This window comes from Lissotriton vulgaris, chromosome 10 (assembly GCF_964263255.1).
Source record: "Lissotriton vulgaris chromosome 10, aLisVul1.2, whole genome shotgun sequence".
Classification (NCBI taxonomy): Eukaryota; Metazoa; Chordata; class Amphibia; order Caudata; family Salamandridae; genus Lissotriton; species Lissotriton vulgaris.
The window spans coordinates 98196363-98221853 of NC_141698.1; the positions used below are offsets into that span (position 1 = coordinate 98196363).

Sequence of the window (25491 nt, forward strand, 5' to 3'; positions counted from 1 at the left end):
TGGTTGTGATGTCTGTGCGGATGAGGATCGACGATCCCCTTAGGATCGGAGCCCTAGAAAGACTGCTTTTAGTTCCAACAGATTAATGTGACACAATGACTCTGGGTCCGACCACCTCTCTTGGACCTGAAGCAGAGGAGTTGAGCTCCCCATCCCTCCATGGAAGCGTCTGTTGTCATTACCATCTTTGATTTTGTTGGAAGGAAGGACAGGCCTTGAGAGAGATTGCTTCAGATTGTCCACCAGGACATCGCCATGGACATCTCCCACGTGATTAAGACGAGGTCGTCAAAGGAGCCTCGAGATTGAATCCATTCAGATTCAAGCTGCTCTTGGAGATGTCTCATTCACAATCAACAGTGTGCAATTAATGGGATGCAGGATGACCTAATCCCCAAGATCGACTTTTAAGTCCTCACAGAAACGCACCTTTTTGAGGAGAGGGACTGAGCCAACCTTTAGGGACGTGAGATTCTTTCCTCTGTGGAATAGGGTCATTGAGCGGTTGGTATCCAATATCATTCCCAGAAAAACCAGCCACTTGGAGGAAAGGAGAGAGGACTTTTCTCTGTTGAGATTGAGACCCAGAGAGTGAAAAAGTTGAAGACCGGCTCTCGTAGACACTTTGGCACCTCAAAGGGATGGGGCTTTGACCAACCAGTCGTGCAGGTAGGGAAAGCCCTGGTGCCTGCAACGCCGAAGAAAGGCTGCCATCGGCGCCAGACACTTGGTGAAAACCCTGGGTGCTGATTTTAGCCCGAAAGGCAGCACTTTGAATTGATAATGGCACCCTGCCACCTTGAACCTGAGAAAACCCTGATGCTTCGGATGTATGGGAATATGTAAGTATGCATCCAGAAGATCCAGGGAGGTCATGTAATCCCCTGTGTTCGAGAAAAGAAGGATGTCCTGGAGCGACAACATCCTGCAAGGCTAACTTTTTATGAACTTGGTCAACTACCTGAAGACCATAATTAGCGAGAGGAGGAGCCAAGATGGCCGCGGAGACGGACGTGTAGTCTCCCGGCTCCCGGAGCCTTTGTCTCCCGCACAGCCATCCTGTCCACTATCCTGCTATTGCGTACCAGCGGGATGTTTGGAAACGTTTCCTGACTCTACTGGTGTTCCTCCGATGTCCCTACCTGTTTGCTAACCTGGGGTTTCGTCGAGATACACGCCGACTCCTCTCCTGGCCCTGGACCCGGGACCTGAGATACAGCGCACCGCCTGTGTCTACTGCAGCTGCGGGGGCCGATCGATCTGGAACGGCGCTGACATCCTGTGTTGGTCGGATGGCTCTGTGGTCGTTTACACCGGGCGCTTGTGTGGAGGGCACTGCTGGCCAGCTGGGAGTCTATTTTATCGCCTCATCTGTGGGACTCTGAAGGTGAGCCGCGCTTTGCTCTCTCCAGTGTCGGAGGTGCCCCCGGCTACCGGGGCTCCTTCCTTGCCTCGCCTCTGCCTGTGCCGAGCGGAGAGGGACGCTTCGATGTGAGCCGTCCACGATTGCGGACTTGTCCTGTTCCGAAGGGATTGATTACCGCACCATAGCGGTGACCTCGCCGGTAATCCTTTGTTGTCCCTGGAGGCAGGATCAAGACGGCTGGCTCCCCAACAACTATGGCGGACGGCGCTTCGGCTCCTGCCCGGTGTACCCAGCTCGAACCCGATTGGGAAGCGGACCTGTCTACTGCGCCTCGCACCGAGGGGGTAATGAATGATCAACAGACATTTACCCGCGGTTCTGTGCTACGTGCCCTTACTCGGCTGCGGGATGAGTGGCGTGCAAACTCGAGACTGTTGAGGGAGAAACTGGATGGGTTTGTGACTGGATCGTGCTATACTTTGCCTGTTTTCTCTCCTCGCAATGTCTATCAGCCTCCGCTGATCCCTGTCAGTGATACATTGTTGCCGCGGGAGTGTGTGACTAAACAGCAACTTCACGATGATACAGAGTGTGAGCTGCGATCTGACCGCCCTGGCGCTGCTACAGTGTCTCTCTCCCCGGTGCAACACACAACCTCGCCCACGGAGTCCACAGGGCTGCTGCTACAACATCTGACTATCCTGTTAGACTGTGCCTATTCAATGGAGACATCGACACCTTCTGCAACGCAAAGAGTTATTATATTGAAAATGCAGCTCCTTCTATGTGTCGGCTCTGGTTGGGACTGGCGACGTCCATTTTGTCCCTGGACATTTCTTCATCATCAAGTGCGGCCATTTTGCCTCTTTGTTCTCACTGGGGCGGGCTTTCTCCTTTTCTCCAGCGGTTGTGGCTTCTCACGGGGGGTGGATACCTGGGGTCACCCAAGATCGGGCCAGGGCTAGGCGATTTCTTTAGTGTGATGGACGTATTGACGGGCGGGGACTAGGATGGGACTGCTTTTTGTCTGATTCACTTGCACATCTGGAAATGACTCTCCCCAACTACAGTTCTGCTTGCTACTTCTGTCGTGCTAATGGTACTTGGGGTGGGGGATGCTTACGGGGCCGATGGGGACCGGGAGTATGTTGATCCTTCCTCCTCCCGCCTTTTCTGAGAGTTGGAGATTAGGATGGTTCTTTCTCACTCTCCATACTCTCTTTCCCACTTGGGGGTTCTCTTGGGGCGACAGGCATGCCTATTGGGGGGGGGGGGGGGGAGGGGGGGCCGTGGCCTTCCGCTGGTATGCAGGGTGGGGGGATGGGATGTGTTTTATGTTTTCTCTTTGTTTCTATGGCCCTCTTTCTTTTTCTTCTCTGCTTCTGTTTCTTTTTCTACTTCATCTCTTTGCTTCCTTTGGGGTCGGGGTTCCGTGTTATTAGGGAGTTTATTGTATTGTATCATTATGTGACATAGCGGTTGGTCCTAGTTCTTTGATGGTGGTCAAATTGCTTTCTGATAAATGCCTTCCTCTATCACGCCTCCTTCCGGGTGCTCCTTGAATGATGATAGCTATCCTGGTCAGTGATTAGCTTCGACTCTTTTTGTAGTTTTATAAATTGTACTCGACAAAATCATAAAATTAAACCTTTTTCTATCCTCATGCTATGGTTCTATGCTCCACACGATACTTTTCGCTCAGAGACTGCTTTAACGGCGTTCTGTCCTAATGGTTCTTTTTTTATCCTTTTTCCATATGTCATAGCGGCCGGCCCCGAGGGGTTGTAGGCAGACGCTGTGTATTGTACATTTTACAAATAAAGGTTTAAAAAAAAAAAAGAAAAAGAAAAAGAAGACCATAATTAGCCTCCATTTTCCTGTCATTTACTTTATCAGTAAAAAGCGAGAGTAGAAGCCTACGTTGTGTTGTCTGCGTGGCACCTCCTCGATTGCCTGCTTGTCGAAAAGGAGAACTATTTCTTTTTTAAGAAGAGCCAGATGACGGTAAACAGTCTTCCGTGGAGGGAAATTCGGAGGTCGCTCAAGAAATTCCAGGGTGTGACCATGGTTGAAGACGTCGAACACACATTGTCGGAAGAAATGGTATTCTATTGAAAGGAGAATTTGGAGGAAGTCTGAGCCAATTGGCTGAGGTGACGGATGTCTTAAAGTTGTCATTGTCTTCTGCATGCATCATGAGACTTTCCTCCAGATGCGGGACGGCTGCGTGCTGGTGCTCTCGTGTAAGACAGTGTGGAAGTCTGGCGAAAGGACTGCGCAGAATATTGCGGTCGGAAACCCTGCTGATAGTAAAGCTGAAAACGCTGCTGGAGCTGGGACCAAGATGTAAATTGGCCTCTTCCTCAAAAAGAAGAAAATGTCTTCTGTTGCAGATTGGCCAAGGATTTAGCGGTGTCAGTGTTCAAATTAATAGACTGAAGCGCCTCATCCACATGCTTGCCAAAAAGGTATTCATCGTCGAACAGCATGTCAAGCATCTTAGCCTGGACTTCCAGGCGGAATGTCGTTGCTTTGAGCCATCCCTGTCTTCGTAAAACGGCAACACCCGCCCTTTGTCTGAAGGCGGTAGAAGAGATGTCCAGCGCCACATCGATGATCTCTGATGAGACTCTCATCCCCTCAGAGTATATCCGTCACTTCTTTCTTCTTGTCTTCTGGCAGAAATTCCAGGAAGGGAGAGAAGTCAACCACATCTGCCTGTCATACCTTCCAGAGGATGGCCATGGCACTGGAGGCCCTGATGGCTGGTGCTGCCAACGCAGAAAACCTCTTTTCAATATTATCTACCCTGCGCCCTTCCTTGTCCGGCGGGGCAGTACATGGCGATGCAGGACTCTTCGATCTTCTTTGGGCAGCTTGCATTATCACACAATCAGGCTTTGGATGGTCAATAAGGCATGCAGTATAGTCCTCCGGCAACCTGTACTTTTTATCCAATTTCGGGATAACTGCAGGCACAGAAGCTGGAGTCTTCATTAGTTTAAGGCCTTCCTGCCACAAGAAATCAACATTAGGGATTTCCCTAATAAAGCGCTGCGTGGTGGCCTTGAAATCGTATAATAAGCATTCCATTTGCTTTACAGGTATGGGGAGATCAAAACGTTTTAATGTCCGCTCTAAAAGGTCATGAAAATCGCCAATATCCGCCGGAGAATCGGCCAGTGGCAGAGTGGGAAAAGGAGGTGTGTGTGTGTGTGCCACATAGTCAATCCATTCGTCATGGACATCTGGATCCAATTGCTGCTTTCCTTTTTCCAGCTGCTGGTCACCACTGTCCAACATTTGAACAGGAATCTGCAAGGGTGATAGGATGTCTGCTTCGGCAGTGCAAGTGCAGCCTGCTAATCAGAGAGGACGACAGGATCCTCCTGTACAGGAGCTGGCCTTTGAGCAACATTAGCCTCCGGAAAGCGCTTATAGTAGTTAATGAGCATCAGACGCATGTCCATGACTACAGACATCGGAACATTAATGGAGGGTTCCTGCTGAGGTTCCTCCTCTTCCTGCTCATAATAAGGATAATGCTCCTGAAAAGTGTCCAAGCACTGCATGCCAGGGTGCCCTCTGCCAGAGAAGGAATATTCCCCTCCCAAATACCCTGAAGGGTCTTCCAGTGGCTCTTCGTCCTCAGATTCCTCGCACTTGACCCTAAGCTGTGAAGGGCTATATATGGGACTATAAGGACCCTCATCCTCTGATTCCTGGAAGTCCAGGAGGCGAGTAGGAGGCAGTGGAGAGATGTTGAAGGAATCCTGCAATAGGGGTGGAATGGTCTTTGAAACGGGCATGTCAATCCTCTTGAATGGTACGAGTGACTGCGTCGACGGATTGGATATGCTCGTTGATGAAGCAGCGTCCAGCTGAACCGTCGACGGTTAAGCTCTCTACAACATAGAACTCCTCATCCTTGCCGCCATCACCACCTCCACTTTCGTCGACGCTACAGCTGTCGTTGTCCTGACAGTCGCCGTCTTCGATGTCGCCGAGGAAACTGTTGGTGCACTGGATAGAGCGGTCGTAGACGGAGAATGCTTGGTTGCTGAGGCCGTCGATGGGTGGATTTTCTGTGAGGCAGTATGTGGCGCAGATGGAGGTGCAGAGCCAGATCTTTGCTGGGAATTAGATGAGCCAGCCTGCTCTTTTTTTAGCCCTTTTCTTCACGGGTGACTCCTCACTCTGAGGCCTTGATTTCTTTGGATCTCTCTGGACAGAAGGAGGATCTTCTTCCTTCCTTTTCTTAGAAGAAGCGGAGTCAGAATCTTTTATAGATTTTCTCATTTGAAGCCAGAGGAGCAGTCTTCCCTCTTGATCCTTCAGGGTTTTTGAAGAAAAAGTCCGGCAGTGATTATAGCCCCTGTACTTATGGTCTGGATATAGACAGTATAAGCACTCCTTATGTGGATATTCAGAGAAAAGCCTGGACTTTCCACAAGTCTAGCAGGGCCTAAACAGACCCTTTTTTAGACTTAGACATTCTGCAACAGTGACAGAAAAGGTAGACTCACTTTCCCTCAGCACCACAGCTGAAGAGACGGATGCAGAAAAGGGAACTACTAGCTAAAAGTTGAAAAGGTCAAGGAAGAAACACTGTGACTGAGCAGAGCTCGGGGAGACTCCGTAACGCACTACATGTGGTAAGAAATCAGCTGTATGGTGGCACTGCAGGGGGTGGATACTCTGGGTCTGTGATGTGATTGGCTGGAGTTTGGATGTTCTTCAATGAGGTTAGCTGGTTTCAAATGCTATTGACTTTCAAGGGAGATTTAAACTTTGATAATGCTATTTTACTGTTACCGTGGGGCTCCCACCATGACAACGGGGAAGATTTAAGCATGTGAATCTATAAAAGATTCAATACTGAAGAATCTAATATTTCTTTATACAACATCAGACCAAATGTACAAAAATAACTATATAAGGAAGAAAAAAGACTACACAAAAGTGATACTGAACACTATATCCCTGATGGGAACATGAAATCCTATGCATTCACGGAAGGGCACACATTAGCAGAAGTCTCAACCCACCTACAGAGGTAAAAAGGTGTTATGGCAATAGACTCCGATAGTACTAATTCTCATAGAACTAACAATAGTGCCAACAGACCAAGCAGTTATAATAGTCCTAAACCTTGTTGTAGTTGTGCTACTTGTAAGAGTCAAAGCATAGTAGTAGCAGAAACAGAATTTTAAATTAATTCTTACAAATAGAAATATGTCCCTAAAGATCTATGAAACTCAATTTGAATCCATACCCAAAAACAATAAGAATTAATTGACTTTTCACTTCCAAGATGAATGCTGGATGCACTCTGTTTCAAAAATAGCATTTCTCTGACACCAATTTGTCTGCTGAAAAGTTAAGAGACGGGTAATCTTTCTCTCCACATACTTCACGCAAGCAAGAACCCTCACCTGATACTGGTACAGCTGTCGCATTATTGGACAGGATATGAAGTGATTCCGATGCATGGACAAAACCAATGCTGCGCTGTGCTGGGAATTCAATAAAGCTGCCAGAGCCTGGAGAAGACGAACTGCAACACCTGTCACTTGTGTGTTTCCTTGCCGGATGCGTGCCAGTTCCTGCCCTAGAGCTTGCTGCATTGCTAGGGAGATTGGTCGCGGATTTGCGTTCTGCCACCGTGGGTCTGAATTCAAAGGGAAGAGCTAAAAGAAAAAAACACATTAAAAAAGTTACTCAACCACTGTGCAGCATGTCCTGTCTCTTGCTACTTCAAGAAAATCAAGTCCATTAGCTTAGAGACCATGACTTCCTTTACCAACGCTCAGTCAATTGGATCAATATGCATATATGGTTTCCTTCAAATACTTTATGCATGGCATGCAGCTAGTCAATGAAAAGAAAGTGCTGAGCATGACAGCATACGTCTGGAGGCAAACTGTTAACAAATACTTCAGAGGATCAATAAAATGGATCCTGCACAGAAATACACCTGTTTGAATAGATTAATGTGGTAATGGGAACGGAGGGGAGTTAGAGGACTGCAGAATTCCGAACCTTACAGATCTTAAGGATCTAGATTGCAGAGTATTCAATTCCTTGTTAAGAACCAGGATTTAAACACACCCATTTTAAAAATGGTTCCTTCATCGCAAAGGGCAAATCTGTTGGCAGAATTACGCTTTGATGTAGAGGTTAGTTTACATTTGAAATGTAATCAGCTACACTCGGAGCCACACCTAAAGCTCTTTCTGACAGTGGCCATTCTCCTGGAGGCCACACTGTTGATGAGAGCAGAATGTTAAGAAGGCTTTATGTTGGCTCGGCATTAACGCATATAAGGCAGCATGTTGACTATGCATTCTATTTAAAAGAAAATGGCTTTTGAAATATGGAATCAAGGACCTCATCTTAGGCCAGGCTCTATCCACCAGAGGAAAGCTGGGCACTGCATCCGTTATCAGCTTTTAAAGGGTACAGAAACATTTTATTTTCATAATGTTGTTTCACAAAATGCTGGGTATGATGGGCTAATTACAGAAAGCTGGTGAAATGTATTTTCTGTCTGCACACCTGCAAAGAAACTACACTTTGTGATATTTTGAGGGATGAATTTGCCTTCCTTGGAGAATGGGTTCAGATTAACTAGGGTCTTCGACATAACTTGACTATTATAGACAAATTGTCTTTAGAGAGAATATAACAAGGACATCCTCAAACTTCAGACAATGTAAAACTAAGCATCTGGACTTTGCCGCATCCTGGAGAGATCTCATTATAATTTCCAGCCCTAATGGAACTTTGCTGGTCCCGGTTGCCCAGACAATCAAGTTCAAACTAATTTTCACAATCTTCAAAACAGGGAGATTTGAGTTCATCTATCTATAAAAACTAACCCTAACTCACCACGTCCAGCTGCAACATCAGAACAAGCAAAGCTAACCTTTTTGATCAGCCCTCATTTTCCAAAAAGACTCTTGCATGATGAACATTCAGAAATCCTGGCGCACACATCTAAGGAACTTAGAAATAAGGGCATTAGATTTCAACTGAACTTGACATCTGTGGAGTGGTGTGGCTCACTGGTTAGAGGCAGCAGACCCAGAAGCACAAGTTACTACTTGTGTAACGATATATCTGTAAGAGACATTAGTTAGTGATAGATTCCTTACCTTAGAATATCCCCAGGCGTCAGACTGGATCCGGAAATTTTTGCGTAGCAATACCCCTGCGCGCTGGTAGGCGTCGTCTGCGGCTCCGCGTCCGTTGTCGGCGTCGTGAGCGCCGGGATGACGTCATCGGAGTATATAGACGGCGCCCATGCGCGCTGACGTCAGTTCTGATAACACAGCTTTTCCGCGCCAGATACGCAGAGCCATGATAGAACTAACACTGGTGCCATGAAACTAGGGCCCTGAAAGGGGATGACCTTAACCCTAAATATCGGTTCGCAGAACGGGGAGGATGGGAGGGCGGTAAGGAATCTATCACTAACTAATGTCTCTTACAGATATATCGTTACACAAGTAGTAACTTGTGCATCTGAAAGAGACACGTTAGTGATAGATTCCTTACCTTAGAATAGATACCCCAGCAATACCAACCCCGGTGGTGGGTCTGCGAACCAATATCACACCAGAAAGTCCTGGAGGACGGAACGGCCAAAGAAGCCATCCCTCCGGACTTGACTGTCCAGGCAGTAGTGTCTCGCGAACGTGTGCAGCGAGGCCCACGTGGCTGCCTGACAGATGTCCTGCAGGGGGACACCGCGGCCCAGGGCAGTTGTCGTTGCCGTGGCCCGAGTGGAGTGAGCCCGCAATCCAGCCGGGGGCTCCTTCCTCGCCATGGAGTAGCATGCTTGGATGCACAAGATGATCCACCTGGAGATGGTCCTCTTGTGTACAGCCTTTCCCTTCTTCGCGCCCACGTAACCAACGAAGAGTTGGTCATCCACCCGGAATTGGCGAGTGCGGTCTAGGTAGTAGGAGAGCGCACGTTTTGGATCCAGACGGTGGAGCCTCTCCTCCTCTTTCGAGGGATGCGGAGGCGGAAAGAAGGTGGGCAAGGTGATGGACTGCCCGATGTGGAAGGCCGTGACGACCTTGGGCAGAAAGGAAGGCCGTGTACGCAACACCACCTTATCAGGATGAACAGACAGAAAAGGTGGAGAAGAAGAAAGAGCCTGGAGCTCACTCACCCTCCTGGCAGAGGTGATGGCAACCAGGAAGGCCGTCTTCAGAGTAAGGAGACGAAGAGGACAGTTATGAAGTGGCTCAAAGGGAGCACACATCAGATAGGTGAGAACAAGATTCAAGTCCCACTGGGGCATCACGAAGGGAACAGGAGGGAACATGTGCGTGATGCCCTTCAGAAATCTACTCACTATAGGGGACTTGAACAAGGAAGGCTGATCTGGTAGCCTCAAGAAGGCTGAAAGAGCAGAAAGGTACCCTTTAAGAGTGCCCAGAGCAGAGCCCTGCTGGGCAAGGGAAAGAAGAAAGAGCAGCACTTCCGAAAGGGGTGCAGAGAGGGGATCCACAGCCTTTGCTGCGCACCATGCCACAAATCTATTCCACCGGCAGGCGTATACCGACTTCGTGGAGGGACGCCTGGCTGCCAGAATGATGTCACAGACTTCGGGAGGCAAGTCAAATGGCCTCAACTGCCGCCGCTCAATCTCCAAGCTTGTAGGTGGAGACTGGACAGGTTCGGGTGCAGGACCGTCCCCTGCTGCTGCGACAGAAGGTCCTCCCGAAGAGGCAGACGAATCGGGGGATCGACTGACATGCTGAGTAGCTCGGGATACCAGTATCTTCATGCCCAGTCCGGAGCCACAAGGACGACCTGGGCCCGGTCGCGCCTGATCTTCTTCAGCACTCTGGGCAGAAGTGGTATAGGCGGAAAGGCGTACAACAGGCCGCAGCTCCACTCGCGACGAAAAGCGTCTCCGAGCGAGTGCCGCCTTGGAAACTCCAACGCGCAGAACTGCTGACATTGCGCGTTCTCTTCTGTGGCGAATAGATCTAACCAAGGCTCTCCCCACTGTCGAAAGAGACCTTGCGCCACGTCCGAGTTCAGACGCCATTCGTGATCCATCATGCACCGGCAGCTGAGTTCGTCCGCCCTGGCATTCAGAGAACCTGCCAGGTGTTGAACCACCAGAGTCACGCCCTGATGTTTCAGCCACTGCCAGAGGCGCAGAGCCTCCTGGCAAAGGGTCCACGACCCCACACCGCCCTGTTTGTTGCAGTACCACATGGCGGTGGTGTTGTCGGTGAACACTTGCACCACGCTCCCCCGGACAGAGGGGAGGAATGCCTTCAGTGCAAGACGAATCGCCCGCAGCTCCAGAAGGTTGATGTGGAGCCGGGACTCCGCCGGAGACCAGAGGCCTCTGATCTCCGCCTCTCCCATGTGGCCTCCCCAGCCCTGGAGGGACGCGTCCGTCACAACTACGTGCTCCGGCTGGGGTAGAGAGAGGGGTCTGCCACTGACCCAGTCGCGGTCCGTGAGCCACCACTGCAGTTGCTTCGCAGTGCCCTCCGAGATCAGGACATGATCGGACAGGTTGCCCTGATGCTGGGCCCACTGAAACTTCAGGTCCCACTGCAGAGCCCGCATCCGCCACCTGGCGTGACGCACCAGAAGGATGCAGGAGGCCATCAGTCCCAGAAGCCGCAGCGTCAACCTGACCGAGACCCGGGATAACGGCCCGAAGACAGGAATCAGAGCCTGAATATCCCGAACCCGCTGCTCGGGTGGGTAAACCCGAAACTGCGCCGAGTCGAGAACCGCTCCGATGAAAAGGAGCTTCTGAGAGGGACACAGGTGCGACTTCGGCACATTGATGGAAAACCCCAGCAAGTGCAGGAGGTCGGCCGTAGTCTGGAGGTGGGTGACGACTGTCTGGGGCGAGCCCGCCTTCAACAACCAGTCGTCGAGGTAGGGGAAGACTGACACCCCTTGCCTGCGCAGATGGGCTGCGACCACCGCCATCACCTTCGTGAACACCCGTGGGGCGCTGGTAAGGCCGAAGGGGAGCACGGTAAACTGAAAGTGCTCCAGGCCTACCGTGAACCGCAGGTAACGCCGGTGGGCCGGCAGGACGGGGATGTGGAAATAGGCGTCCTGCAAGTCCAACGCTACCATCCAGTCTCCTGGGTCCAGGGCAGCCAGGACCTGAGCCAAAGTGAGCATCTTGAACTTCTCCGTCCGGAGGAAGCCGTTGACGTTCCGCAGATCCAAGATAGGGCGTAGGCCCCCTTTGCCCTTCTTGGGTACCAGAAAGTAGTGGGAGTAACAACCACGTCCTACTTCTGGCCCAGGAACGCGCTCGATGGCCCTCTTGGCCAAGAGGGCCGAAACCTCCTCTTGCAGAAGTCGCAAGTGATCCCCCGACACACGGTGGTATTGAGGTGGCATGGATGGAGGGGAAGACTCGAAGGGGAGGGAGAAACCCCTTCGGACAATTCGCAGCACCCACCTGTCCGAAGTGACTGTATGCCAGTGGGAGAGGTGATGGCGAACCCTGCCTCCCACAGGCGTCACATGGGCCTGAAAACTCGGACTAGGAAGGTTTTGAGGCGGGGGCTGCTGAGGGAGGTGTGGACTGGCCTCGCCGCTGGCCCCAACCACCGCCACGGCGGTTCCCACGGCCGCCACCGCGTTGCTGAACATTCTGCGGCGCGTGGCTGACGGTCCGTGGTGGGGCGCCCCTTCCGTGGCCACGAAAGGAGCGAAAGGCACCCGATTGCTGGCGTGGGGCCGTAAGGCCCAAGGACTTGGCCGTGGCCCTGGAGTCCTTAAAACGTTCCAGCGCATGGTCTGCCTTGTCGCCGAAGAGGCGACGGCCATCAAACGGCATGTCCAGGAGAGTGGCCTGGACATCGGCCGAGAAATTGGCGGACCTCAACCAGGCGTGGCGTCGAACCGCCACCGTCGTTGCCATCGCCCTGCCCAGTGAGTCCGTGGTATCCAGCCCACACCGGATAGAAAAGCGTGCCGCATCTCGGCCGTCCGCAAGGGTTTGGCTGAGTTTAGCCCTGACCTCCTCAGGGCATTGTGGCAGCACCTCCGCAACCGTGTCCCACAGAGTGTGGGTGTAGCGGCCCAAGAGACAGTTGGTGTTCACTGACCGGAGCCCTAGGCTCACAGACGAGAAGACCTTCTTCCCGAACTGCTCATATCTCTTGGATTCCCTGTCGGGCGGGGCCGACGGGAATGCGGTCTGGGAGTTGGAGGCCTGGATGACCAGGCTCTCGGGGGTGGGGTGGGTGGACAAAAAGCAAGGGTCGCCCGGTGCCGGGCGGTAGCGTCTGGCCACGTTCCTATCCACAGGGGGACCTGTGGCGGGCTTGGACCAAGTGCCCAGCAGAACGTCACACAAGGCCTCATTGAACGGCAGAAGGGGCTCCGCGGAGCCGGACTGCTGTTTGAGGACCTCAGTGAGGAGATTAGTCCTCACGGCCGCGACGGGGAGCTCAAGGTTTAGGGCCTTAGCTGCCTTCGTCAACACTACACTGTAAGCAGAACCCGCCTCCGAAGCCACAGTCGGGGGCGACGTAAATCCAGTGTCTGGCGAGGTGTCAATACCACTGGCCTCCCCAAGCTCATATGTCCAGTCCTGATGAGACTGGCAATCACGTGCCAGAGGGTCCTCGGACCCCTCCCATTGCTCCTCGTCACCCGGCTCCTGGAGACCAGGATTAACAGCCAGGGCCTCCTCGTGGAGATAGAACTCTCCGAAGGCCGACGGAATCGGCGCCCAGCGGCGCCCCTCCGACACCTGAGTAGGACCGTAGGAAGCATTGGGGTCGGCAACCACTTCGGCTGCCGGGGACGACACCTGAAGGGACGTCGCCGGCGAGGTCGTAAGGTCGACCGGCGAGGTCCCGGACCCGGAGCCGGATCCAGCGAGGTCGCGCGGCGCCGGGACCGAAGTCGCCAGCGGCGCCGGGGCCGAAGCACCCGACGTCGTCGGGGCCGAAGCGCCCGACCCGGAAGGACCTCCAGACGGAGCCGATCGTCCCGAAGGCGCCACGGGAACCGACTGAGGAGGGAGGGCCCTCATGGCCATGAGGTACCTCTCGACCTCCTCCTGCGACGCGCCGTGCCCAGGGACCCGAAGGTGTGGGGCAGGCGGCGACGCTTGCGACTCCCGCGGAGCCGCGTGGGCGGTGTCGCCCGAATCCCCGGTCGCATCGTGCGAGCGACGGGGCGGGTCGGAGGACCGATGGTGTCGCTCCGACCTCTCATGCCTCTTACCTGAGGACTTGGAACCAGACGATCGGTGTCCACTCCCGGAACGTCGATGACTCCGACCTCGCGACCTGTCCCTCGACCTCCCGTGGGACCGGGACCGGGACCTGGAGCGGCGCGGGGCCGACTGCCTCAGCTCGAGACGCTTGCGGGACCGCTCCCGCCTAGCCTTCGACGTCAGGGCCCGGCAGTCGGAGCAGGTTCGATCGTCGTGGTCGAGGCCTAAGCACTTCAGGCACCGGCGATGGGGGTCCGTGACCGACATGAGTCGGCCGCACTTCGAGCAAGGCTTGAACCCGGGCATCCCTGGCACCGATAGTCGAGAATCGACTAACTAGAGGATCAAAAAGATCAAAAAAGTTTTTAGTCAAAAAGTGACTGGGGGTAGAGCTTCTTCCGGATCTGCGCTAGCTGGCGCGGAAAAAAGAAGAACTGACGTCAGCGCGCATGGGCGCCGTCTATATACTCCGATGACGTCATCCCGGCGCTCACGACGCCGACGACGGACGCGGAGCCGCAGACGACGCCTACCAGCGCGCAGGGGTATTGCTACGCAAAAATTTCCGGATCCAGTCTGACGCCTGGGGATATTCTAAGGTAAGGAATCTATCACTAACGTGTCTCTTTCAGATGCAGAGGACGGCCCGGGACCAGGCTTCAATCCCCGATGCGGCAGGGTCGTGAACCAGGGTCAGTGGACTCGATAATTCTCTCCTCGGTGCCTACTCTAACCAGGGCTCACACTCGGCAGCTCTGGGCATTAGCTTGCCTCATCTCCACAACAGCCCCCCACAAACGCCAGGGATGCCTGGTTTCACCTTGGAGAGACCCAGGAGGGAACATCTCACAGGGAAAGCCAGGACGGGTTCCCCAGCGGTCTGTAGCGCCAGGACGCCTCCGGGTAGCAGTGCGCTTTACAAGACACACACACACATCTTGAGAGGAAATCTGTAAACAAGGCTTTTTGTCACTGCTCATAGCCTCATGGACTACACCTGCTCTAAGGTCTAGAGGACAAGATCCAAGATGGACTATTTTTCTCTGTGGCAGCAGCTATTAAAGTCAAACACCCTTTTAACCACCAATTTCTTCAATTACTGAGGAAAGAGGTCATATCTTTATATTTTCGACCTAAAAAGACTCTACGGAGTGATTCAACACCACAGAACACACACTTTGCCAATCAATAAAATGAATAGAGATTTAGGCATTGCTTGGAGGGGTTCTTTGTGAATGTTATTTGCAACATCCCAAAGGTTAGGCAGTCGTCAAACAAAGTATACTTAAAAAAACACAACATCCAGGGAAAGAACTAGGCCCTGCAGTGTTAAACAGCGTTATGATACTACAAGGAGACCTGAACCCTGCAATCAAGCTATATCCACTTGACTGATCCAATAGTGCCCTCTGAGGTAGGCTATACATACAAGAACACTTGCTCTTAAGCAAGCATAAATGTTGCAAAGGCATTTAATAATCAGTGCTCTCAGATTTCATCTTCATACCTGAAGCAGCATCCCAGCAAGATCGTCCTCTGGGCCTAAAACAGGAATCTGAGTGAGAGCGCGTATCCTCCCTGGACCCTGAGGGGCTTCCGTGCTTACTTTTGGCCTTAGAGAATCAATGCTGTCTGTGAATATAAACAATATTCTTTAGGTGATTATCATTTCTATGAGTTCCACATCCTTAACTAAACAATTACCCAGTCTGATCCCACCACATTTGTGCCTAAATACATCAGTTTTGTTTTGTGGCAAGATAAAAAGAAGTAATGCACAGAGCACAAGAGAAGGAATGAATAAGGGAAATTCTCCGACAAGTCCAAAAGACCGTGTGCCCTGATGAACAAGTTACTAACCTTCCGTAAACATCTTTCTTGTGGATGCTCTTTCTAACTGCAAATTCCTTACCTTATCAATATTCCCCACGCGTCAGTATGTGGTTCCATACCAACGTTGTTCCCCTCTGGAAGTGACGAGAGAAGCCACAAATATGTGCCACCCAAGCACGCTCACAGTGTGCCGATCTCTACATTGGGAGCCATTTAGATGGAAAAAGAGTCCTGTTCACAGAATATGTAGTTAGATAGAGTATCCACCAGAAAGATTGTTACTGAAGGTAAGTAACTTGTTCTTCTAAAAAATACTTCTAACATGAAATGGAGCAACCACATAAGGTAGAAAAGAACGCTCGGATCCTCAACACCAATGTATCCGTACAGAAGGTTGTATAAGATAGGAGGACAGAAAGGCTTTCACATCTATGTTATGGCGATGAGAAAGATGGTCTTCAACATCAGGAGTCTCGATGGACAACTGCAGCAGCTCAAAGTGGGTGCATATCAAAACAGTGAGGTTTTTGGGCAGAAATAAATGTTTCAAACTTTCCAAAAATCTCACCACAAATGTTCGTCTAAACAAAGAGGGTTGATCAGACAACCGGGAAAAAAAGACAAAAAGGCCCTAGCGCAAGTCATTAGTGAGCCAGCGACAAAATGTACAACATTTCAGACAACTTTGTTTGCACGGGTGCTGCACCAATCCACACATTTGTTCCAACGACTGTTGTACACTGATTTTGTGAAAAGAAGCTTAGCTGCCAAGATTACATCAACGAACTCAGGAAAAAAGAACTAGTGCTACCGCTTAACTAATCTCCAATATCCGAGATGCAGATCTTGCAGACCCAGTTTCAGTACCCTGCCCTGCTTTTGCGACAGAAGTTTTTCCAAAAGCAGCATCCTGATCGGAGTACATGCCTCATGCCCAGGAGTTCGGGTACCACACTTTTTAGGTCTCGCCTGTCGATGCGCATGCGCATCGAGCAAGCGAGAGTATTGGGACTTATCCACTCTTTCCCCAACTTGCAAGGAATCGTAGCGATTCCTTGCATTGCCCGTGACTTTTAAGCTCAATGCGCATGCGCATTGAGCTTAAAAGCGCGTGCACATGGCCCCAGCCGCCTGCCTTGCCTACTCTCCCGCCCCCTCACTTCTTGATTGCACGGCCGCTAGGCCGTGCTTCCCCTACTCCTCCTCCTACTCTCCTCCCCTCCCGTCTGTTCCCACACTCCTCCCACACCCCCGCTCGGCCCCCTCACTCTCTCTGCCCGCCCGCTCTCCACTCTATCAGGCAGCCAGCCGCACTCCTCCCACACCCCCGCTCCGCCCCCTCACTCTCTCTGCCCGCCCGCTCTCCACTCCATCAGGCAGCCAGCTTCAGGAGAGCAATCTGGAGAGCAATCTGCGGGTGCCGACATTTTGTATAGGGTAAAGGCTCAGGCGCCAGCATCTAAAAGTTATATTTAAACAGCCCCCTCTCGCAGCAATTGTGTCCCGCACTCCTCCCACACCCCCGCTCCGCCCCCTCACTCTCTCTGCCCGCCCGCTCTCCACTCTATCAGGCAGCCAGCCGCACTCCTCCCACACCCCCGCTCCGCCCCCTCACTCTCTCTGCCCGCCCGCTCTCCACTCCATCAGGCAGCCAGCTTCAGGAGAGCAATCTGCGGGGTGCCGCCATTTTGTATAGGGTAAAGGCTCAGGCAGCCAGCTTCAGGAGAGCAATCTGCTGATGCATGCAATGTGTAGATCTGGCGCTCGAGGCAGCGCGGTCCGCCAGCCCCAGGCACCTTTGCGTGCTTTGGTTCGTTCTCCGCAGTTTCCCACAGCTGCGGCCTTCAGTCTCGCTTTCCGCCTCGATTTTAGCAGCGAGATAATGGTGCTCGCCTGCGGCTGGTTCAGTGTCTCCCAATTGGGTCCCACCTTCCTCCGGATCTCGCCCAGCGGGACACTTTTCGCTACGTTGTTTTTCGTTCGAGGGGCCACAAAAGCTTACCCCACCGTGTAGAGTGAACAGCACGCCAGTTACAGCTTGTATTGCAGGATAAATTAAGAGGATTAATCCCCCGGTCGGCGGAGCTCGCTCACATGGCGGCCATCTCGCAGCTCGGCTAGCCACGCACCCCCAATGAATCACCGAACTTAGTGGAGAATGAATCAAAATAGAGTGGGACATCACAAGAAAAACACACTCACACTCACGCAACGTCACACACCCGAAGCCTCACACCCCCTCACTCACACTCACCCTCACACCCCCTAACCCGCACACCGCCTAACGCTCACACCCCCTAACGCTCACACCCCCTAACAATCACCCCCTAACCCTCACCCCCTCACTCTCACCCCACACCCTCACCCTCACCCTCCACCCTCAACCCCTCACCCTCACACCCTCAACCCTTCACCTTCAACCTCTCACTCACCCTCAACCCCTCACCCCAGCCTCACCCTCACTCACCCTCAACCCCTCACACTCACTCACCCTCAACTCCTCACCCTCACTCACCCTCAACTCCTCACCCTCACTCACCCTCACTCACTCACCCTCACCCTCACTCACCCTCCCTCAACCCCTCACCCTCACTCACCCTCAACCCCTCACCCTCACCCTCAATCCTTCACCCTCAACCCCTCACTCACCCTCACTCTCACTCACCCTCACTCAGCCTCAACTACTCTCACTCACCCTCAACCCCTCACCCTAACTCACCCTCACCCTCACTCACCCTCAACACCTCACTCACCCTCACCCTCCCTCACCCTCAACACCTCACCCTCAACCCCTCACCCTCACCCTCACTCACCCTCACCCTCACTCACCCTCACTCACCCTCACTCTCACTCACCCTCAACCCCTCACCCTCACTCACCCTCACTCACCCTCAACCCCTCACCCTCACTCACCCTCACTCACCCTCACCCTCAACCCGTCACCCTCACACAGTGCAATAGGTCTCGGAGCATTTGAGTTAGAGCTTTTAGAATTGTTTATGGCTTTTTTTATTTGTAATTCTTTAGCATTGGCTACAGGAAACAAAAATGCTAAAGATTTACAAAAAAAACCCATAAACAATTCTAAAAGCACTAACTCTAATGCTGCGAGACCTATTGCATTTCCAATGCTTGTTTGATCCTTCCGATTCTTATTCAAAACTGAGGGCAGGAGAGAAAGAGGTGGAAAGGCATATAGGGGTCTCGAGCTCCATTCTAGACAGAAGGATTCTCCAAGACGGATCTGCCTTGGAAACTAAAATGAGCAAAAGTGCTAACATTGCACATTCTCATCAGTGGTGAAAAGATCGAGCCATGGTTCTCTCAACTGCTGGCAGACACGATGCCACCTCCAGGTGCAATTGCCAGTTATGATCCTCGGAGTGGTGGCAGCTGACTTAGTCCACCCTCGTGTTTAGAGATCCTGCCAGGTGGTTTACCACTAGAGAAATTCCTTGTCTGTCCAGCCACTTTCAGAGTCAGAGAGCTTTCTGACAGAAGGCCCTAGACCCCATATCAACCTGCTTGTTGTAGTACCATATAGTGGTGGTGATGTCTGTGAGCACCTGTACCAGCCTTTCTCTGATAATGGGTAGAAAGGCCTTCAAAGTCAAGTGAATCGCTCTTACCTCCAACAAACCAATGTGCAGCCCAGTCTCAGCAGGAGATCAGAGGCCTCTGATCTTCATCTCTCCTAGACAGCCTTCCCAACCCAGTACCTTTGCATCTGTAAACACTGTCAGCTCTGGGTAGGGTAAAGAGAGGGGTCTGCCACTAACCCAGTCATGGTCCAGTGGTCACCCGTGCAGTACATTTGTATCTTCTTCGAAATCTCGGTTCAATCGGAAAGATTTACCTAATGCTGTGCCCACTGGGAATTGAGGCCTCACTGCTTAGCCCGCATGCAATGCCTGGTATTGTTGGCCAGTAAGATGCAGCAAGCCAACACTCCCAGGACACTGAGTGTCTCGCGAATGCAATGAGATCCAGGACAGAGGATTAAACATCGGGGACATACCCTGAATGTCCTGAACTCTCCACTCCGGGGAAAAGGTACAAAATAAAAGAATATCCAGAATAGCTCAGATGAATTGGAGCATCTGCGAAGGAGTGAGGTATGACCCAGGTCCACGCATCAACTTCTACCTCGCATTCCAGCCAAACACTGCCGGACCCTTCAACTGTCGAGACTGCCCTGTCCACTGCTAAATCGAACCTGCCACCCCAAGGCGCCCTCCAACCATAACCACCAAGGATCAACACCACTGCCTAATAACACCTGCTCACGCCACAAACATGCCAGTGAAAACTGGGACATTGTCTCTCTCATACTGGGTCCAGCCTTTCTCATGGCTCAACCAGGCATCAACACCCATCCTCGCCTCCGCTATATCTCGCAGATACAAGATAATCCACAGCGACTGCACCAACAAGCAAGGAGGTAGCCATCACCCATAAAGAGTGTGTCAACTGCACAGCTATCACAGACGTCCAAACCCCCATCAAGGAATTTCCAGATCAACATCAACACCACATTCTGAGGCACCCTCGCCTACAGACCCCCCCGGACTTCGTCACCGCCTTCTGCAAGGATATCTCTGACTTCACCATCCCATTACCCATCCACTCTAAAGACTTCCTCTTCCTAGGGGATTTTAACTTCCACCTGGAAGACCACACTAACACCAACTTTTCTTACTTCCTAGAAATCATAGACATCCTCTGACTCTCCTAGTGAGCCACCAACCCCACACAAATCATTAAACACACACTGGACCCCATACTCTCTGCCAGCAACAGGGTCAGATAAGGCCACACCAGCGAAGTCACCCGGTCCGACCATTCAATAGTAAACTTCTACATCTCCGCCACTACCAACCCTTCTAACAGCCCCTCCAGCACCCGTATAGGAGCAGTAAGGTAACACGTCACAGCTGCACTCCTCCCTAACCCAGATGAAGCCATCAAAGACTTCAACACCCGGCTTACCAACTGCACTGACAAAGTTGCACCCCCCTTTAAACCTTGCAAACATGACAGACGCCGCCCCGACCATGCCAAATGGTTCACAGACAAACTCCTAAACTCAAAACGCAACAGCAAAAGATTGGAAAGGATCTGAAGCACCAGCAATACCCCCTCTAACAGAGAAAAATTCAAACTAGTATTAAACAACTAACACTCTCAATTAAAGAACCCCAAGAAAGACACCCTCAATACTGGCCTTGAAACCAGTTCCAACCGCAGCAAGGAACTCTTCTGCATTGTCTAAGAGTTCTCCAACTCCACAGTAACTGAAAAACCATCACCCCTTTCCAGGACCTCTGCTATTCCCTCACAGATTTCTTCCACAACAAAATCACAATCATCTATGAACACTTTGACGCCCAACCACCCCTAGATAGCATCAACATTCCCCCCACTAAAAAGGATCACAACCCATCAACAATCTCTATATGGGAGACTCTCCCAATGCAGACCATTGCCACCATCATGAGCTCCATACACTCAGGAGCACATGTAGACCACACCATATGTTCAACAAGAGAATCAATCTCATCAGCAAGTAGCTCACCACCATCCTCAATGCCTCCATTCCCTCTGTATACTTCCCAGCAGCCTGGAAGCACACAGAAGGCAGACCTCTAGTAAGAAACAAAACCTCTGCAGACCTGGTAGATCTTAAAAAAACTACTGACTAATCTCCCTTCTCCCCTTCCCAGCCAAAGACCTGGAAAAGGCAATAAACATCCAACTTACCAACCATCTGGAAAACAACAAACTCCTGGACCCCTCTCAGTCAGGATTCCGCACCAACCACAGCATGAAAACAGCCCTTATAGCAGCCACAGATGATAAGGGAGCGATCGCTTCCCTCAGCCACTCCGAAGCTTTTGACACCGCATCTCACTACACCCTCCCACGCGTTCTCCACCAGATGGCTATGCAAGAGAAAGCCCTCAAGTGTATCACGTCATTTCTCAAAGGAAGAACCCAGAGCATCCACCTCCCACCATACTCCTCGCCACCCAAGGACATCGTCTGCAGAGTCCCGTAAGGATAATCTTTAAGCCCAACTCTCTTCAACACCTACATGGCCCTGATAGCCACCCTGGTCAGAGCACATATTGTGAACATCATATCCTACGCGGATGACACTCAGCTTATCCCGTCACTGTCCTCCGACCCACCAACAGCAAAGCTAACTTCCACAAACATCGCCTGCTGGATGTAGAGCAAGTGCCTCAAGCTCAACACCAACAAAACAGAGGTACTCATCTTCGGAAGCACCACTCCCCCTGGAAAGACATCTGGTAGCCAACAGAAATCAGTCCCCTATCCACACCCACAGAACACGCTAAATACCTGGGCATCATACTCAATAGCAAGCTCAATGAGAAAAGAGGTAAATTACTTCTCATCGGCACACCTCTACATCCCCCACATGCTAAAGCAAATCTTCAAATGGCTCCCCACTGACACCAGAATCACCATCCCCAAAGCTCTCGTCATCCGCCGCCTGGACTACAGCAACACCCTCTACGGTGGAATCAACACCCACCTGCACATAGAATGCTGCAGCAAGGCTTGTCCTTGACCTCCGGATGCAAACCCACATACCACCTCCCCCTCAATGCGCTGCACTGGCTCTGAGTTAACAAACAATGCCAGTTCAAACTCCCCACCCACAAAGCCTTACACAACACTGGCCCAGTATACCTCAACAGAATGAACTTACACCAGACAACTAAGCTGCTCATCTCTCTACCTTGCCCACACTCTGCGCAACCCCAGAAGAGGCGGTTGCACCATCTCCCTCTTGGTCGCAAAACACTAGCACAACCTCCCTTTTCAAGTCTGAACAACCTCAACCCTTCAGGAGTTCAGAAATAACCTCAAAACTTGGCTCATCAACAGGAGCAGCAGCCCCCCTCTCACAACCCCTCCCTCCAGCTATGAGGATACACTTACGGGTGACAAGTAGTGCTTTATAGATCCCCTTTGATTTGCTTTGATGGCGTTGGAACGTTGAAAGTGAACCTCAACAATGTCAGTAGGTTTGCTGTCATCTGGAGGTGGGAAACGATGACCGGGTGAGCCTGCCATGAGCAGCTAAACATTGCGGTATAGTAAGAAGAATACCCCCTACCTTCAAAGGTGTTTTGTGACCCGTCCTAACAATTTTGTGAATACCAAACTAAAAAAGCTTGTGGTCTACAGTGAGCTGCAGGTAGTGTCTCTGGGTTTGCAGGACAGGGATATGGAAATAAACGCCCTGCAAGTGAAACTCCACCATCCAGTCTACAGTGTTTAAAGCAGACAAGACCTAGATGAACTAGAGCATCTTGAATTTGTTGTGTCGCTGGAAGGCATTGAGAGGGTAAGTCTCTAAAATAGGATGAAGGCCTCTGTACTGCTTCGGTACAGGAAGTCATGACGGTAGCATCCACTACTACCATGACCAGAACTGTCTCTATTGTCCAGTTGGCCTAAAGAGGGCATGCACTTGCTACAGTTAATTGGACAGAAGGTCCTTCGTTAGCTGCACTAAGGGTGGTGGAATGTGCAGCGAGTTAGAAAGAAATGGGAGGCTGCAGCACCGATGGACAATTTGGAGGACCTACTTGCCCGAGTAGATGGCCTGCCACCCAAGGAGGTAAAATTACATTCTGCCTCCAACAGGGCGACTCTGTGCTGGTATGGACACACTCAAGCAGATTTGCTAGAGGGGTGGGCACTGAACTGCACATTATCCTTCTGTCTAGTTTCTGTCTCTGAGAATTGCAGACTGCCACGAAAGAGCTAAATGGCCTGCTTGGCTGGTGGGTCTGGCGTAGGCAAAACTGAAAACCCCTGACCACAGCCACGGAGAGGCTGAAATGGTTGGTGCATCTGTCTGGTGGGACAGAAATAGCCAAGGAACTTGGTGTGCCCCCAGGCTCCTTAAACCATTCCATGGATGAGTCTGCTTTTTCGCCAAAGAGTAGAGAGCTGTCAAACGGCATGCCCATCATGGATGATTAGGCATCCGCAGAGAAGCCTTTAAACCCCATCCAGGCAAGACACTGAAGTGCCACACTGGTTTCCACTGCTTGGTCCAGGATGTCGGGTGTGTCCAAGTCAGAGTGTATTATAGATTTCACTGCATTGCAACTATCCTGGATAACTATTAAGAGATGCTTGAAGGTCATCCACAAAGGCAGGTAAAAGTTGCACCACAGTGTCCCAATGGGCATAGGACTAGCAGCCAAGGCAGATGGAATTTACTGACCTGTGATCAAGGCTTATAGGGGAGACAACCCGCTTGCCAAATGTCTCCATCTATTTTGACTCATGATCAAGTAGAGTGGTAGGAAAGGCATTTACTGTGCTGGTGGACGCATGGACAACTGAACTCTCTGGTGTCAGATTTTGTGTAAGAAATGGCTGGGTTGCTAGGTGCAGGATGATGGTGATGACCTGGCAGAAGTCCCTCAATGAAAAGATTAGCCTTGACCTCCATAGTGCGGAGCTCCACGTCTAAGATTTCTGCCACCCTCTGCATAACTAATGCAAAGAAGGCACTTACCTCCATAGCAGGACCATGGTGGGATGCAAAGTTGGTGTCTGGAGAAGTATCCAGACCACTGGCATGGAGTTCTATCGTCATCACATTGTGGGATTTAATAATCCCCTTCATCATAATTGTCATTTTCCAAATCAGTTGAGCTGGAGCTCGAAGTAGGGCAAATTGTCAGAATCTTAGTGATTGCCTGTTGGTCGCTTGCCAGGCTAAGTGAAACCTCAGTCAGGTCGTGGTGGATTCTACAGAGAGACAAACAGCACAATTGGCTGAAATTTCTCCTTCAGCATTTACGGTATCACGTTGATGCAAATGGAACCAGAACAGGGGGTGGCGTTGGGACTGAAGTGAGCACCAGTGCTGAACCCGATGCAGGTTCACTTGCAAAGATGGCGCGGATGGGGGACCTGCCAGTAGAAATCTGACTGGAGGCACCTGTGAGTCCTCCTTTTTCCAAACGCACAACAGTGGGAGCCAGTAGAGAGCTGAAAATGTACAGCATGCCCCCCCCCCCAAGAAAGCCCCTATTTACTATGACGTTGCCGATGAACCCAGAACCTCAGGGAGAGCCAAGACTTGACTTGAAATCACCTCTGGTTGGGAGCTAGATTAGAAGGTACACTGACACCCTTGAATCCTTCCTACAGTCCAAGATTGGCTGGATAGGGCTGATCCCACTTCGACTTATGATGCTTTTATCGGACTCACCCTAAGAGTTTGATCGCGAGGAGAGCTGGAACAGGACCTTCCTTTAGTCTTTACAGGTCGCATCATGGAATCTTCTTGTGTTTGCAGATGTAAAGTTTGCCTCAAAGTCCCAAAAGGCCTTCAGGTTCATCTGGGTCCAGTCATCACAGGACCTGGAATTTGTGCTCCAACCCCAGGCACCAAAGACACACTTCGTTTAGGACTAATTACAGACACCCGTTTGCAACAGTCCCTACAAGGTTTAAACCCGATCATCTTAGGTGGTGACATTCCCCTGGAATACTGGTAAATGTTTACTAAATTTGTGGTCTTGAGACCAAGAAGAAGCTCTGATCAACATCTGAAGGCCCCAAAAGGAAGGAACTAAGATCAGTGCGTATGACATGTGCCTATAAGTGGTTCACTTCATCACTTCTGAAGCGAAACGTTGCTGATGCGAAACCGCACTGTGCAACTACTGACGCGCAGGAGTACTGCTTTAAATTTTCCAGATTCAGTCGGACAGCAGAGAAATATTCAAATGGTGAGGAATCTGTGGTTAAAAGTATCCATCTGTGGGAAAAAGTGATCTTTTGAACCGATGCATAGAGATATAAAAGTGGCTACCTTACATATTGGAAGGAATGCAAGATGTACCCAGGAAGAGAGCACAATAAACAGAAGACTAATGCCACTGAAATAGATTATTTAAACAAAAATCAGCTAACACTCCTCGTAGTCATGACATCAGTCTGAGAAAGCCAACAGAAGTGAAATATTTTAATTTAAAAGATCACCATC

At 51.2% G+C, this 25491-nt stretch overlaps 1 protein-coding gene across 2 annotated transcripts in view; it reads right to left on the reverse strand.

Annotated features, from left to right (window-relative positions):
- The window catches only part of INTS1 (integrator complex subunit 1), a 536581-nt gene that overhangs the window by 247106 nt on the left and 263984 nt on the right, over positions 1 to 25491 (reverse strand). For both annotated transcript variants that reach the window (XM_086940596.1, XM_086940597.1), the window contains exons 30-31: positions 15115 to 15239; positions 6802 to 7056 (exon numbers count right to left, since the gene is read on the reverse strand). In XM_086940596.1, coding sequence (XP_086796722.1) covers positions 6802 to 7056; positions 15115 to 15239 — 380 coding nt within the window. The remainder of the gene's footprint in view (positions 1 to 6801; positions 7057 to 15114; positions 15240 to 25491) is intronic.